The following is a 17,437-nucleotide window of genomic DNA, read 5'->3' as shown; positions in this document are numbered from 1 at the left end:
CTAATGAGGCTAGAATTGGTGTCTAATAGGTTAGCATAGTGGCTAACCCGGTACAGGCAGAGGCATATCCACAATGACTTGGCCATGCAGATCTAATGGCATTATCTTACGCACCTTTTCTTTTCAAGGAGGTGTTGGCGTTTGCTGTGGCTCATGAGCAGACATACAGGCTTATACTGAATGTGATATTGTTGACAAAAGAGAATCACAGAGTCTGGAAGAAAAGCAATGCTAACATACTGCTCATTGTATTGGAGTGGGGGGATGAGGAAGATGGGAAGGAAGAGGATGAAGAGGAAAAAGGGCAGGAATACATAGGATAGAGTGTAATTCTAAAGACATTTATCCAGTACTGTGTACTTTGAAAGTGCACAAAGTGCATATTGGGACAGCTGAGAAACAGCATCACAAGTGGAGACACATGAGCTCCTGTGCCAGGTCATAAGACTGTGCTAAATGGATCCAATCACAATCATTATACTACACAATTCAACATAAGCATAGACCTAGAAGCCAACAAGAATAACAAGAATTTCAAATGAATAACAAAGAATAGAGATCAAGGGTGTATTCACTAGGAACCAAACAGAACCAAACAGAAGCAAAAGGGCGAAACCAGGAGGGACCTACCTAAACGTGTCCAATAGAAACTCTAGTTTTTGTTGCAAAACAGAACATTTTGCAGCAGTTTGGACTAATGATAACACCCCAGGTTTTAGTAACAGGTTTCACAGCTGAGGGCTGTGGTTGTGGCTAAGTTTGACTGAGAGTGTGCTCGAGTTGAGTCTGAGAGGATTCATGTGTTTTCACATGCAAAAGTGACTGCTTTTGATAAAAACCCTTTACCTGCCTTTCCAATGAAAATTGAAAATATATTTAATGGGAAAGAGATGTTGTATGTTTCGAACGATGCATCCTGCTGCTTTTTGACAACATGACCGAGCAGCGCGGATTACTGTTCGATTTGAGAACGCCGCTCCTTCGTCAGTGCTTTGCCCATTCACGTCACCGCGGTGCACCGCGGTTCAGTTTAATCAAACTGCAGTAGCTAATGTCCTTCATCCCGCTTCTCTCTGTTCCTAGGAAAAGGCCTGCATTGCTGAGGAGGTTGAGGGGAGTTGACTTTTCATAGGGGGACGCAGGGTCTCACCCCCCCGTCTATAGAGCTGCTGCTGTCTGACCTCCGCCCAGACTGGGCCTCTGGTTCCTGGCCCCGCCCCCAGCTGTGAAGGATGGGTGATGGGCCTGTGATTGACACCCCCCGCCCGCCTTGTCCCGCTATTCGATGGAGGCATTGTGGAACTCCTCCCTCCCCTTCCCACTGCCCAAGGCCAACACCTCGTCCTCTGAGTCACCCAAGAGCGGAGCTCTGTCCCAGTCAATAGCGCTACTCGCCATGCTGCTCATGGACCTGCTGGCCGTGGTGGGCAATGGGGCCATAATGGCTGTCATCGCCAAGGCCCCACAGCTACGTAAGTTTGCCTTTGTCTTCCATCTGTGCCTGGTGGACCTGCTGGCGGCCCTGGTTCTGATGCCCCTGGGCATGCTCTCAGGCCGGGCCTTCTTTGGCGAGGCCCTGTGTCGGAGCTACCTCTTCCTCAGCGTGTGCCTGGTCAGCGCCGCCATCCTCTCCATCTCAGCCATCAATGTGGAGCGCTACTACTACATCATCCACCCCATGCGCTACGAGGTGAAGATGACCCTGGGCCTGGTGGCCTCAGTGCTGGTGGGGATATGGGTCAAAGCTTTGTCCATGTCCGTCCTGCCGCTGCTGGCCTGGGCCTTACAGGGCGAAAGGACTCCTCTTCTGGATGGTGCTGGAGTTGGGGGAGGGGGTGGAGGTGTACCCTCACCCCCTGCTCAGGGTCACAGGCGATGCTCCTTGCACTGGACAGGGGGTGGGTCAAACCGTGTTGCCTTCATGGTCCTGTTCACGCTGGTGTACTTCCTGTGTCCACTGATGGTCATCCTGGTAGTGTACTGCAGCATGTTCAAGGTGGCGCGGGTGGCGGCCATGCACCACGGGCCCCTGCCGACTTGGATGGACACGCCCCGCCGCCATCGCTCTGAGTCGCTCAGCAGCCGCTCCACCATGGTGACCAGCTCAGGGACAGGCACGGGGACAGGGGAGGGGCGCGACACTCCTCACCGCGCCTTCGGAGGGGGTAAGGCGGCAGCGGTGTTAGCAGCAGTGGGTGGACAGTTCCTGTGCTGTTGGCTGCCCTACTTCTCCTTTCACCTTTACTCAGCTCTGGCCTCTAGCCCTCCAGCCACGCTGGCCCCCCTGGAGGAGGTGGTCACCTGGATCGGCTACTTCTGCTTCACCTCCAACCCCTTCTTCTACGGCTGTCTGAACCGGCAGATCCGCGAGGAGCTGGGCAAGCATGTGCCTTGCCTGTTCCGCCGGGCAACGGGAGAGGAGGACCGACTGCCCAGCCGTGAGGGATCCATAGAGGAGAATTTCCTGCAGTTCCTCCAGGGCACTGGCTGCAACCTGGATGCCCAGGACTCCCACAGCACATCCAGCCCCAAGGGAGAGGCCTGCCGGCCCCTGGCCCAGCCCCCACAGCCTATACCCATTGACTTCCGCATCCCAGGACAGATTGCAGAGGAGACGTCAGAGTTCCTTGAGCATCACCAGATTAAAAACAACCATATCATATCGGACATTTAGGTTATGTATTTATTTTATGTAAAAAACCAACACAAAAAGTTACCAGGATAACAATTACCACAGTAACATAACCACACTGGTATACAGTACATCACGGAGTATTAACATAAAGCATGTTATTCTTAACAATCAAAAGCTGTGCAATGGGAAATTTAGATTTTTTTTTAAGAGTCCATATTGTCCTGAATCGCATTTTGCAGCTTCACTTTCCATTCTGTAAAGGCTGCAATGCTATGGAATTTATATTATTTGTATAATGTTTCTATTGGAATATACAGCAAATCATTTGCTGTGGATTGTGGCATTTTGGGGAGAAAGACAAATGGCACAACTGTAGCTGCAGTGTATCTGACAGGTTAATATTGTCAGTGATGCCAATATTGGGGTTATTTGTTAGGGAATTCGTTTTAGAGATTTCATTCTTTACTTTTTTTACTTCACAATGCATTGATAGTGCCAGTATGTTATTAATACAGATGTATTATATATTCTGTGATTTCCTTTTGGATTTCAAACAAAACAAGCCCTTGAGCAAAGGGGCTGTTAGAGTCTGTGTGTCTTCTTTCTTTTGATAAGCCTACTTTAAACTATATCAGGTTTTATGACTTTCAGAAGTCATCATTGAGCCAAACATTTGTCTAATATCTGATACTGGTAGATCAATTACTTTTGAAGAATTGAGGTATGACAGCTTATTTACATAAGCTGTAGAATATAGAAACCAATGTTGGAGTGCAGGAAGACATGCCTGAAAATATGTAAGTATTCCTGACCCCTTTACCTCTGTAAAATATAATTAAACGGATGTATAGTAGACTGTGAGTGAATGGTCACTATATAACTACGATAAAGATACTGAAAGTTGGGACTTTTAGAAATTATGAACGAGCTACAGTACTTTATTTGTGCCCTGGTTGTGAGGTTGAGGCACGGAGGAAGTAAGAAGTACCATGGGGCAGCCACCTATTGTTGATAGGTAAACCTCTGGGCAGATACCCCCTCTCTCTGGTGCTTTTCCTTAACACATCATCTGTGTTATCCCATAAGCAGGCCAGGTTTATTGTGACCACAGTTAGGATGTAGGCAATCTTTTCCTTGCTAATCCTGAACTACTTCTGGTCTGTCAGAAAAGTACATTTATTTATCATCTATCTACCGTTTAGATAGTACAGTGCCCCTCAAATTGACATGGGCAGGTGTTCAATACATTGGCAGATGTTCAGTTAAGGCAGGAGTATTTTTGTTAATTGATGCACTACATTACATTTCTATACAATTAGATTTTTACATTTGTTGTTTTACAAATGTAGCTGTGTTTTATGTTTGATAAAACCTGATAGTGAGTTCAACTCTACAACTTAAGTATTTTATTGTTGATTATTATTTGTTAATTATCTTTTGTGATTAATTAACAAAATACAATGGTGTATTCAAATGGTATACAGTAACTGTCTTTTCAATGAGCAGTGGGTTGGAGAATGTAATAAACCAATTATATTTTACAGTGCAGCTCCTCAGAGTTCTCTACCTCAGATACAATATTGACTTCATTTGCAGGTCCAGCACACAATGTACACATTGAAAATATATGGTGTAAGTCATGCCACATATTTTTAACTATATGCTCCCTGGGTTGCTTTCCTTCTGCAGCTGGACAAGGACAGACTGACAAAAGCTGTCCTCGTGGCTTTGTCTGAGAGACTTGATACAACGCCTTCAAGTCTGCTATCTCACATTGTTAGGGGATTTAGAATGGTTTGAGCTGTCCAGAACAGTACTGGCCAATTTGAGGTATCAGCCTTGTTAAAACATATATGGTTTATGCAAGAATACAGAATAAAAATTATTTATTTCCTTTCTGGCTTCTTACTCGTTTATTGATTGGTTTAACAAATATGAATGAATGAAATGTTATTTTTGTGTCAAATCGCCAATTGGCAAGCCATCCCTTATGGGATTAATTGACACATGAACAAACATTACAATAATTCACTATGGTAATTAAATGACAATTCTTCTTCCGATGATCTCTGCATTGTGCATCGCATGAAGAGTGAAAAAAAAGGAAACCCTTTTGCAATTATGTTAGCACAGCTGAAAACTGTTGTTCTGACTAAAGAAGCAACAAAACTGCCCTTTTTTAGACTAGTTGAGTACATGGAGCATCGACATGTGTGGGTTCGATTACAGGCTCAAAATGGCCAGAAACAAAGAACTTTCTTCTGAAACTCGTCAGTCTATTCTTGTTCTGAGAAATGAAAGCTATTCCATGTGAGAAATTGCCAAGAAACTGAAGATCTCGTACAACGCTGTGTACTACTCCCTTCACAGAACAGCGCAAACTGGCTCTAACCAGAATAGAAAGAGGAGTGGGAGGCCCCAGTTCACAACTGAGCAAGAGGACAAGTACATTAGAGTGTCTAGTTTGAGAAACAGATGCCTCACAAGTCCTCAACTGGCAGCTTCATTAAATAGTACCCGCAAAACACCAGTCTCAACGTCAACAGTGAAGAGGCGACTCTGGGATGCTGGCCTTCTAGGCAGAGTTGCAATGAAAAAAACATATCTCTGTCCAGTGTTTGTGTTATTTTGCCCATCTTAATATTTTCTTTTTATTGGCCAGTCTGGGATATGCCTTCAATCTCACCTCACAGGGTTCCCAGGCCATGCCTCCAGTTATTGAATCAGTGCAAACTTGTGGACTCCTAAAAAGTAACGTACTGCTCTATTATGGACAAGTTCATATTTAAAATACCTCTTAGCACCACACACTCCTGCTGAATAGTCCAGAACAGGACACACGCATGTCTGATACAGTTTGGAATACGTAGCATAACCAATATTTTTCAGTGTTTTAGTTTTTCCTGACTCCCCCAAGAGCTCTACTTGCTGAGTTGGCCAGGGCAGATGTTCCGTATAGAAAGATAATATGCTCATCAATAAAAAATACCCAAATACTTATAATTGCTAGTAAGCTCAAGAATGTCTTCACCAAAACAAAACTGAAAAACACATCTTCATACCTGGTTTTCTAAAATGCATTATCTGTGTATTTGTCTGGCTGATCATGAGTCTCCATCTTTTACACCAATTGACTGCACATAATAACATGTTCTGCAGGTCTTGTTCATTTTCTGCCATCAAAATATCAGCATTTCATCATAATATCTTAGTCCAATATTTAACTGTTTAATTTATTTTGCCAAATCATTTATAAACATAGCAAACAAAGTTGGTGATATGCCGTCTTCTTGTTTTACACCTGAGGGTGTGGGAAATCAATCTGTACGATATTCATTAACACGCACACAAGCAATTGGTACTTTGTAAAGAGACTGGATTGCGTGATAAAATTTCCCTTCAACCCCTGTCTTTAACAAACTATAGGCTAAAAGATCCCTATTTACAAAATCAAAGCTTTCTGGAAATCAATGAAACATGCAAAAGTAGGCTTCTCTTCGTGTGATCAATAGCCTATTGTTGAGGATTGATGAATATCATTTATAAATAAATATATTTCGTAAAACTGCTCTACTTTATGTTTGTTTGTGTGCAGGATTGATGTTAACTTTCTTAATGGAGAGACCAAGGTTATTTGGGTGGCTCATCTCCATTTCCATTAGCTGCTGGGTGGAGCAGTATTGTAGTTCACTGTATGTGGTTGATGCCCATCATTGCTTTGATATACCATTGAAAGAGGGGGAAAGATGCAGTTCAAATACTCTAACCTCGGGGTGACATTTAACTTCAAAGTCGGAGTCGGGGATCTGACCTTCACGTAAAAGAAAAGAGAAAAATAGTCACAACAAAGGGCACGATGGATACTTTCACATTTCACTCATTATATTATGAGAGTAGTGGATAGACAGAAAGAGAAGAGAGTGTAGGTGTAGGACAGGCTTTACCAGCTTAGGACAAATAGATACTGTTGAAATAATCAGCAGTGACACAATTTACAGTGTAGGACAATAATATATTATTTTTCAGTTGGAATTCACTAGAGTAAATGCATAAGCAAACACCTATCCCTAAATTCCAACAGATAATTCTGACTCTGTTCAGTAAGTGTAATACTATGCATGAAATGCCCTGTCATTTTTTTTTACCACCATCTTGTTGCTGACCTCGTACAGTTACATTTATGTTGAAACTCAACAGGCCTCCCTTCACACCTCCTCCTCAGCAAAGACCCCTCAGTAAACCATCCCCCAGCTTCTCCAGGCTCTGCCATTCCCATGGCAACATATAACCACTGACATTTTGTATGATATGTTACATATTCCTATTTGTTGTGGCTAACGTTAGCTGGGCTAGGGTTTAGGGTTAGGAGTTAAGGTTAGGATTAAGGTTAGGGTTAAGGATTGGAGTTAGGTTAAAGGGTTAAGGTTAGGGGAAGGGTTAGCTAACATGCTAAGTAGTTGCAAAGTCTAAAAAGTAGTAAATAAAAGTTGCTAAAATGCTAAAGTTGTTCGTGATGAGATTCAAACACGCAACCTGACAGAAATTTTCCATGCGCACAAAAAGCTTATTTCTCTCAAATTTTGTTAGTGAGCATTTCTCCTTTGCAAAGATAATCCATCCACCTGACAGGTGTGACATATCAAGAAGCTGATTAAACAGCATACTCATTACACGGGTGAACCTTGTGCTGGGGACGATAAAAGGTTTTGTTACACAACACAATGCCACAGATGTCTCAAGGTTTGAGGGCACATGTAATTGGCATGCTGACTGCAAGAATTCTCACCAGAGCTGTTGCCAGAGATTGTAATGTTAATTTCTGTACCATAATCCGCCTCCAGCGTCTTTTTATAGAATTTGGCGGTACGTCCAACCGGCCTCACAACCGTAGACCATTTGTAACTAGCCCAGGCCCTTCACCTGCGGGATCATCTGAGACCAGCCACCCAGACAGCTGATGAAACTGTGGGTTTTTACAACCAAATAATTTCTGTACAAACTGTCAGAAACCATCTCAGGGAAGCTCATCTGGGTGCTTGTCATCCTCACCATGGTCTTGACCTGACTGCAATTTGGCATCGTAACTGACTTCAGTGGGCAAATGCTCACCTTCGATGGCGATTGGCACGCTGAAGAAGTGTGCTCTTCACGGATGAATCCCAGTTTCAACTGTACTGGGCAGATGGATGACCACGTGTATGGCATTGTGTGGGCGAGTGGTTTGCTGATGTCAACGTTGTGAACAGAGAGCCCCATAGTGGTGGTGGGGTTATGGTATGGGCAGGCATAAGCTATGGACAACAAACACAATTGCATTTGTAACCGATGTGAAATGGCTAGTTAGTTAGCGGTGGTGCGCGCTAATAGCGTTTCTATCGGTGACGTCACTTGCTCTGAGACCTGAAGTGGTTGTTCCCCTTGCGTTGCAAGGGCCGCAGGTTTTGTGGCGCGATGGGTAACGATGCTTCGTGGGTGTCAGTTGTTGATGTGTGCAAGGGTCCCTGGTTCGGGGCGAGGAGAGGGACGGAACCTACACGGTTACACATTTTATCAATGGCAATTTGAATGCACAGAGATACCATGACGAGATCCTGAGGCCCATTTTCGTTCCATTCATCCGCCGCCATTACCTCATGTTTCAGCATGATAATGCACGGCCCCATGTTGCAAGGATCTGTACACAATTCCTGGAAACTGAAAGTGCCCCAGTTCTTCCATGGTCTGCATACTCACCAGACATGTCACTCATTGAGCAAGTTTGGGATGCTCTGGATCTACGTGTACGACAGCGTGTTCCAGTTCCCGCCAACATCCAGCAACATCGCACAGCCATTGAAGAGGAGTGGGACAACATTCCACAGGCCACAATCAACAACCTGATAAACTCAATGCAAAGGAGATGTGTCACACTGCATCAGACAAACGGTGGTCACATCAGATATTGACAGCTTTTGTGATCCACGCCCTTGCCTTTTTTTTACCAACAGATGCATATCTACAATATATTCCCAGTCATGTGAAATCCATAAATTAGGGCCTAATTCTTTTTTTTTAATTGACTGATTTCCTCATATGAACTGTAACTCAGTAAAATCTTAGAAATTGTTGCATGTTGCGTTTATATTTTTGTTCAGTGTAGTAAACCAGTCCTGCTAGATTATAGTACATCATAGATCTAATCCAGGGTTTTTTAAACTTTTTCGATCAAGGGCCCAATGAAACACACTCAAACAATCTGGGGACCACCTTTTAGTCTAGCTGCTGTAATTTTCAATGTGTTCGTTTTATGCTTTTTCAGGGACCCTGAAAGCTCCTCGTCCTCCTATGCCCCGTCGTTGAGAATCACTGTAATCAATTACTGATAGATTTAGACTTCATTTCCCTTCAGACCCAGCAATTATTTTGCTTGATTTCCGCGTCACATGACGATGAGAGTCAATTTTCTTTTTGCTCATCTCATCCGCAAGTTTGCATAATTGTAGGGCCAGACATTGTTAACCGTTAACAAAAGAGCAGTTAACAGCCAGTAGTATTTAGACGTCTGTGAGAATTTTGAATCAGTTTAGGGTGTTGAGATTTTATTTGTTTTTAGTAAAGTTTTAACTCAAGATATCCAGCAAAAAAAAAAAAAACTTTTCAAGCCAACCCGGAAAGAACTTAAAGCCACAGTTTGCGAATAACGTTATCTAGCCAAACGGACAATTTCTAGCTACCTAACATTAAGTTAATTTGGTAACTAGCTACTTAATTTGTTTCTTCGAATGAATGTTCAATTTCCTTGCTCTTCTATTAAAACGTTAAATATTCGGCTTCCTAGCAAGTTACATGACATGCATAGTAAAAGCTAACATGTACTAGCTAGCTTGCTGGCCAACGCCTTTTTTCCCTTTTTTTGCCCTCCTTATGCTCGTCGTCGCACAAATGTAGTTTGGAAACGTGTCGTAGTTAACATGGACCAGAATTCTGCGGCAAGCGTTTGACAGACACAACAGTACAACTTTGTAGTTAGAATTAGAATGTCATTCTGTCTTGTTTACTGAACGTTTTTTCCATTTGGATAACTTGTCAAAAGCCAGGTAGCTTTCCAGCTTTACATTATCATAGTATTTAGGATTTACCTGCTGGGATCAAAATGGGTTGCACACTAAGTGCCGAAGATAAAGCTGCCATGGAGAGGAGTAAAATCATTGATCGGAATCTGAGAGAATCAGGCGAAAAGGCTTCAAGTGAAGTCAAGTTGTTGCTTCTAGGTGAGTGTTCCTATGTGACTGACATTAGCAGTGTCTGAAGAGGGTGTTTGTCTAAATTATTACTTTTATGTAGGGCTCATGACTGAATTATCATTACAACTTTCTTTTGAGTTTTCATGCTCATGGTGTAGCCTAATTGTTTCCTCTAGATTCTCAGAACTGGTGCAAAGGCCCCGAAGCGGTGGGGGGGGGGGGGGTGTAGAACTTAAACAGATGGATTCTGCTGGTTCTGGGCACTGACTGTGCATGATTGTTTTTATATCTTTACACGTTTAGTGGAGCTAAGAGTTGGAACTTTCTACCTGATCTTATGGCTTCTCTCTTTACCACTTAACTTTCCACTTCAAGGTGCTGGGGAGTCTGGGAAGAGCACCGTTGTAAAGCAGATGAAGTGAGTACATATTTCAACAGTTTTGTGCACACCCCAAAAACAGCTTTTTACTGATTAGGAACACTTATGAAGTGATGAATCAGTTAGGAACCTTTGAGATGTTATCTAGATTAGATGTTGACCACAAGCACCAGTAAGATGTGCATGATAACCTTCTCTTCCTGCACTCAGAATCATCCATGAGGATGGCTACACACAGGAGGAGTGTAGCCAGTACAGGGTTGTGGTTTACAGCAACACCATCCAGTCCATCATCGCCATCATCCGAGCCATGGGCAGGCTCGCCATTGACTTTGGGGACACAGCAAGATCAGTGAGTCAGCTTAAGATTCTTTTACACTGTTCTAAAACCACTTGAATGTATGTAGTTTACTACTGCTTTTTCCCGTTTGTAAAATGCCACAGTAAGGGTTTTCTCTTTGTTATGACTACAAGGAAGTATGAACTTTACAAGAACAGTGTACAGAATGATCCACTGGCTGCAGAGACATTCCATTCCAACATGGATGGAAGTAAATCACTTGAAAGCTGATTCTGTACCTAACATGTTGATTTCAGTGACATTTTTCTGTTGTCATACTGTTCCCACAAGGATGAGAGCTGTCAGAAGTTGTTTCCTTTTGGTAACTGTGTTTGCTTGGCTCCAGGATGATGCCCGCCAGCTCTTTACCTTGGCCAGCTCAGCAGAGGAAGGGGTCATGACCCCTGAACTGGCTGGGGTCATCAAGAGGTTATGGCAGGATGGAGGGGTCCAGATTTGCTTTGGCAGGTCCAGAGAGTACCAGCTCAACGACTCAGCCTCATAGTAAGAGCATTACAAATATCTGCCCTAAAACTGCTTGAATCAAGTATTATAACGACCAGAGAACCATAGTGAATGATGGGAGGGATATTGTCTTGCACACTTGGCCATCCTCTTTGAAGAGGTAGAGTTTCACATGTTTTCGGAAGATATGCAGGGACTCTGCTGTCTGAGCTTCAGGGGGAAGCCGTTGCCAGGACAGAGAAGCGCTTGGACTGGGCTGAACTGGAGCTGACCCCTGTAGCGGTGGGAGGGCCAAGAGACCAGAGGTGGCAGAATGGAGTGCTCAGGTTGGGGTGTAGGGTTTGCACATAGCCTGAAGGAGGGAGGGGGAGTTAGTCACAATGGGTCAGGCCATAGGCCAAGTGTAACAGTAAAAGATGACGATTAATGTTATGAAAAATGTTTCATTCTTATTTTTTATTATGGACCAGGAAAAAGTCCCCTGTTGCTAGATAAGTTGACTAGGTACGAATGATTTCCTAGAAACTCACTCCTACTTTGAGACATGTCTGACTCCTCTGATACCAGTGAGGACATGAAAGGAGGTACCCTGTGATAGATTGCTGCTGTTGCACCACACTGCTGAAGCAATAGAGACGGGAAGTTCCAGGCCCTAAAGGCAGAAACAGGTTGCCGTTAGTGCCGGGACAATACCAGTATTTGAAATATTCTTTCCATGGCAAAAATGAAAACCGGAAGCAGACAACTCTTTGGTCCTTTAAAAACCTACTGTATACTAAACATTGTGCGCTATAGCTTGGAAAATAAATAAATGTGACTGGATGACATGTTTGTTTCCAACATAAATCCGCTTTGTGTTTTGTTTCCTTGCCATGATACTAACGAGTATCACAATACTGGTATGGTCCTGGCCCTAGTTGCTGTCACTTAGTTTATTTAGGAAAAACTGGAGATTTCAGGACTCGAGGCAAACGAGACAGACTATATGATTACAAGCTCTCTGAGTTGTTTGTTTTAGGAATCATTTCTTTGTTTACTTTATATTCCTCCATATTGGCTTTATTTGTTCACTTGCATTGTTGTTCGAATCCATAGTTGATTCAAAACCAGAACTTCCATTTGCACGTCTTGGCTCACCAATTTGAAACAGCATTATCCAACAATTGGCAAGTATTAGTGTGTTTAAGTACGGTAACTTTTTATATTAAGTCAGCCTCCTCTGCTTTCTCCTCAGTTACCTGAATGACTTGGACAGGATATCCCAGCAGAACTATGTGCCCACGCAGCAGGATGTTCTGCGGACAAGAGTCAAGACCACCGGCATCGTGGAGACACACTTCACATTCAAGGACCTCTACTTCAAGTCAGTAACCTGTTAACACAGCCCTCTGTGCACTGACACTAATAATCACTGAGGCACTTTGTCCCTACAGATAATGATTCACTAATGTAGAAAAGCCCAAAGCTGTTTGTATATCACCGTAGTGACCACATCATACTGTATGAGTGTTTCACTACCTCTCATACCCTTTTTTAATGTCCTATTTTTCTCACTTCCTCATGTCTCTGTCTGACTCGTCCTGCCTGCAGGATGTTTGATGTGGGGGGTCAGAGGTCAGAGAGGAAGAAGTGGATCCACTGCTTTGAGGGAGTCACAGCCATCATCTTCTGTGTGGCGCTCAGTGACTATGACCTGGTGCTGGCTGAGGATGAGGAGATGGTGAGTGGGACAGGGCATCAACTCTAGATCTATAGTCATGTGGTATTTACAAGGTTGTTGCAGTATAAAATGTACAGTACCAGTCAAAAGTTTGAACACCTACTAATTCCATGATTTTTTTCTTTATTTTGACTATTTTCTACATTGTAGAATAAGTGAAGACATCATCAAAACTATGAAATAACACATGGAATCATGTAGTAACCAAAAGTGTTAAGAAAATATTTTATATTTGAGATTCTTTGACAGCTTTGCAAGGAAGACCCAGAGTTATCTCTGCTGCAGAGGATAAGTTCACTGGAGTTAACTGCACCTCAGATTGCAGCCCAAAAAAGTTCTTCACAGAGTTCAAGTAACAGACACATCTCAACATCAACTGTTCAGAGGAGACTGTGTGAATCAGGCCTTAGTGGTTGCATTGCTGCAAAGAAACCACTACTAAAGGACACCAATAAGAAGAAGAGACTTGCTTGCGCCAAGAAACACGACCAATGGACATTAGACCGGTGGAAATCAGTCCTTTGGTCTGATGAGTCCAAATTTGAGATTTTTGGTTCCAACCGCCGTGCCTTTGTAAGACGCAGAGTAGGTAAATGGATGATCTTCGCATGTGTGGTTACCACGTGAAGCATGGAAGAGGAGGAGGTGTGAAGATGTGGGGGTGCTTTGCTGGAGACACTGTCTGATTTATTTAGAATTCAAGGCACACTTAACCAGCATGGCCACCACAGCATTCTGCAGCGATACACCATCCCACCTGGTTTGGGCTTAGTGGGACTATTTGTTTTTCAACAGGACAATGACCAAAAACACACCTCCAGGCTGTGTAAGGGCTATTTGACCAAGAAGGAGCGTGATGGAGGGCTGCATCAGATGACCTGGCCTCCAGTCACCCGACCTCAACCCAAATGAGATGGTTTGGGATGAGTTGGACTACAGAGTGAAGGAAAAGTAGCCAACAAGTGCTCAGCATATGTGGGAACTCCTTCAAGACTGTTGGAAAAGCATTCCAGGTGAAGCTGGTTGACAGAATGCCAAAAGTGTGCAAAGCTGTCAAAGGTTCTACTTTTTCTACTTAGAAGAATGTCAAATATAAAATATATTTTTGTTTTGGTTACTACATAATTCCATATGTGTTATTTTGTGTTTTGATGTCTTCACTGTTATTCTACAATGTAGAAAATAGTAAAAATAAAGAAAATCCTTGAATGAGTAGGTGTGTCCAAACTTTTGACTGGTACTGTATATCAAGTCTTATCAAAAGGGATTGCATAACAGTTTCACCCACACACAGACCCTGACACTGCACATCTCTCCATAGAACCGAATGCATGAGAGCATGAAGCTTTTTGACTCCATCTGCAACAACAAGTGGTTCACGGGCACCTCCATCATCCTCTTTCTCAACAAGAAGGATCTGTTTGAGGACAAGATCCAGAAGAGCCCGCTCACTATCTGCTACCCAGAGTACTCAGGTACATCAGTGGACAGCATTTGTACTTAGTGGGTTCTTGTTTGAGATGTCTGAGTAATGAGTAATACCTCTATTTTGAATTATTAGCTTGTGCAACATGGGAGGAGCCTCAGGACACACTTTGGCAAAGCAGGAAATTAAAGTTTAGCAAGTGTTTGTCCATAATAGGAAATTACTAGTTTGCCCAAAGCAGTGTATTGAGTTATACCTATTTTGCATGTCCTTTGAGAATGAGTTCATAATTGAGATTGAAAACATTCTCTTCCACTACTCTAGGTCCAAACGCATACAAAGAGGCGTCAAGCTACATTCAGTGTCAGTTTGAAGACTTGAACAAGCGGAAGGATACAAAGGAGATCTACACCCATTTCACTTGTGCTACTGACACTAAGAACGTGCAGTTTGTCTTTGACGCTGTCACTGACGTCATTATCAAAGCCAGCCTGAAGGAGGTTGGCTTGTACTGAGACTCCTGCAACATCTGTCTGTTATCATAGGGGCGGGAGTGTGTTGGAATCCTCTCACGCATTACAAGTGGGAATCGCTCATTGTCATTGACAGTCCACATCTATGATTGGCTATTGGAAAGGTTCAGTGTTTCAACTGCAGAAGTAGGCTGCAGAGTACATAAGGGTTGTTAGACCATATACTGTTGCCATAATGTATGATGAATCCTTGGATATTTCAAGACAAGATTACATAGGCCACTTATGTGCTTTTGCCTTTCTATACTGTTGTTGTTGTGGATTCATGGCTATGGACTTACAACTTAAAAAGTGAGTTTATGTTATTGCCAAATTTTGGTCAAACATTCTGCACTTAGGCTTTCAGCGTTCACTTTAAAGGGTTAAAAGGTATTAATTACATTGTAAATGTTGAATAGGATATCAACTTATGCATTTTTCTGAGATTTGATAACTGTCTTTATAACTAAGTCTTTCTTACAGTATAAATGGTCATGGCCTTGTACACTAGTGTTAAGTATTTTTAATTATCTCTTGGTAATGTTAATATGCTGAATTCTTATTTTAATTCATCACTTCAGATCATTACATAACACTTAAGTAGTTTACTGGCTGTAAACCAACTGTATGAGATTATTTTTCAAATGATATCACTTGATGTTTTAAACCACTTTTAAAGAATAAGCTTTTGTAATGGTTGCCTTGACTTGGATTATGTTGCCTATTTGCTTTGGAGTATCTTTGTATATAACTATTTGTATAAAGATTATGGCCTTTCACTTAGTGGCCTTATTAGAAACTATAAGTATTTGCCATTGAAATGCTCCTTTTTATGTTAATCACATTGCCATTTGGACATTTAACATGAATGTTCCTTTGATTAAATTGAATGTGTGCCAAACTTGTCTGATTACTCAATAGTAATTATAAGATTGTAAAAAAGTTATTATACCATTGATTCTCATACAGTGGGTTCAGAAACTATTCAGACCCCTTGACTTTAAATTTTTTTTGGATCTCTTTTACGGTTGTGCCCTGTGTAGGCATACAGACAAGAACATTTCAAACATACAAAACAGACACAATTCAACAGAAACAATCACAGACGACATCATATTGATACTCCATTACATTTTTGAAATGGGCAAGGGACACCAGAGTGTCTAACTTAAGTTGGATCTGCAGTTTGTTCCATAAATAAGATGCAAAGGAACTAAAGGCAGTCCTACCCAACTCTGTGGAGACCGCAGGAGTCTAATGTAATCCACATCTGTGATCTGGTTTTAAAATTAGTATATCTAGTGGAAATGAATTATGATATATATGGAGGTAGTTTTAAAGGAAGTGCTTTATAAATAAACGAGAGCATGTTGCGTTTCAGCCTAATTCTAAAATTGATAGTTCTTCCCCCTCAATCTACACACAATACACCACAATGACAAAGCAAAACTGGTTCTTAGATTTTTTTGTGCAAATTTATACAAAAAAAACGTATATGTTAAAAAGTACTCAGACCCTCAGTGCTTTGTTGAAGCACCTTTGGCAACGATTACTGTTTAAGTCTTCTTGGGTATGACGCTACAAGCTTGACACACTTGTATTTGGGCAGTTTCTCCCATACTTCTCTGCAGATCCTCTCAATCTGTCATTTTGGATGAGGAACATTGCTGCACAGCTATTTTCAGGTCTCTCCAGAGATGTTCAAGTCCACACTCTGGCTGAGCCACTCATGGACATTTAGAGACTTGTCCTGAACCCACTCCTGTTTTGTCTTGGCTGTGTGCTTAGGGTCATTGTCCTGTTGGAAGGTGAAACTTTGCCCCAGTCTTTGGTCTTGAGAACTCTGGAGCAGGTTTTCATCAAGGATCTCTGTACTTAGCTCTGTTCAAGGATTTTTTAAATGAACAAAAAGAGACCTATAAGCAGTTGTTACAACAAGAAAATAGTTTCAAGTGTTTTGTTCAATTACTCATGGATTCTACTAATAAAAGAATGGACGACCTGACAAGAGAGGTCCAGGACCTGAAGAACAGTTTGCAGTTCTGCCAGTGTCAGCTTGATGAGTTGAAACAGGAAACGGCAAGATGACAGCAATCTGTAAGTCATTGAGAGAGGACATCAGTTCTGTCTGAATCCATGATAACAATGACAGATCTCGAGCGGCAATCAAGGCAAAACAACATGGTTGTGGATGGAATTGCAGAATCTCCACATGAGACCTGGATGGAGTCTGAGGACAAAGTGAGGGATATGATCTCTGAGAAAATGTTTTATTTATTGTACTAGGCAAGTCAGTAAAGAACAAATTCTTATTTTCAATGACAGCCTAGGAACAGTGGTTAACTGCCTTGTTCAGGAGCAGAACGACAGATTTTTACCTCGTCAGCTCAGGGATTTGATCTTGCAACCTTTCAATTACTAGTCCAACACTCTAACCACTAGGCTACCTGCTGCCCCAAATTAAAGATGGACCACAGGAAGATTGAGGTAGAGCACGCCCACAGGACTGGAAAACCCACCACCGGCCTAGATGATAGGCCCAGGCCGATAGTGGTCAAGTTCATGAGGTTCAAGGACATGGTAGCTGTTCTGGAAAGAGCCAAGAACTTGAGAGGAACATATATCTACCTCAACAAGGACTATCCTGAAGCTGTGCACCAGAAGAGGAAATAACTGATCCCAGCCATGAAAGCTGCCAGAGTACGTGGGGACATTGCGTACATCTGCTACGACCGGT

General features: G+C 42.5%; 2 protein-coding genes across 2 annotated transcripts; both read left to right on the top strand.

The window, feature by feature from the left end:
- The first annotated feature begins 1,145 nt into the window (after positions 1 to 1,145).
- Positions 1,146 to 2,888, top strand: LOC115150600 (G-protein coupled receptor 61-like). The gene has a single exon (XM_029694059.1). The coding sequence runs from the start codon at positions 1,286 to 1,288 to the stop codon at positions 2,672 to 2,674; it is 1,389 nt and encodes a 462-aa protein (XP_029549919.1). The 5' UTR covers positions 1,146 to 1,285; the 3' UTR covers positions 2,675 to 2,888.
- Positions 2,889 to 9,040: 6,152 nt separating this feature from the next.
- On the top strand, positions 9,041 to 15,601 carry LOC115150599 (guanine nucleotide-binding protein G(k) subunit alpha). The gene is made up of 8 exons (XM_029694058.1): positions 9,041 to 9,885; positions 10,234 to 10,276; positions 10,448 to 10,589; positions 10,924 to 11,081; positions 12,277 to 12,405; positions 12,633 to 12,762; positions 14,084 to 14,237; positions 14,513 to 15,601. The coding sequence occupies exons 1-8, from the start codon at positions 9,768 to 9,770 to the stop codon at positions 14,701 to 14,703; spliced, it is 1,065 nt and encodes a 354-aa protein (XP_029549918.1). The 5' UTR covers positions 9,041 to 9,767; the 3' UTR covers positions 14,704 to 15,601.
- Positions 15,602 to 17,437: the final 1,836 nt, after the last annotated feature.

This window comes from Salmo trutta, chromosome 16 (genome assembly GCF_901001165.1).
Source record: "Salmo trutta chromosome 16, fSalTru1.1, whole genome shotgun sequence".
Taxonomy (NCBI): Eukaryota; Metazoa; Chordata; class Actinopteri; order Salmoniformes; family Salmonidae; genus Salmo; species Salmo trutta.
Note: the sequence above shows the minus strand (reverse complement) of the source record. Positions and strands in the feature narration are given on the sequence as shown.

What these genes read in the sequence shown, in the direction of transcription:
- LOC115150599 (XM_029694058.1), top strand. Translation starts at nt 9,768, where the DNA reads ATGGGTTGCACACTAAGTGCCGAAGATAAAGCTGCCATGGAGAGGAGT. An exon ending in TTGGGGACACAGCAAGATCA is followed by an intron (nt 10,590 to 10,923) that starts GTGAGTCAGCTT and finishes GCTTGGCTCCAG; the next exon opens with GATGATGCCCGCCAGCTCTT. An exon ending in CTCAACGACTCAGCCTCATA is followed by an intron (nt 11,082 to 12,276) that starts GTAAGAGCATTA and finishes CTTTCTCCTCAG; the next exon opens with TTACCTGAATGACTTGGACA.
- LOC115150600 (XM_029694059.1), top strand. Translation starts at nt 1,286, where the DNA reads ATGGAGGCATTGTGGAACTCCTCCCTCCCCTTCCCACTGCCCAAGGCC.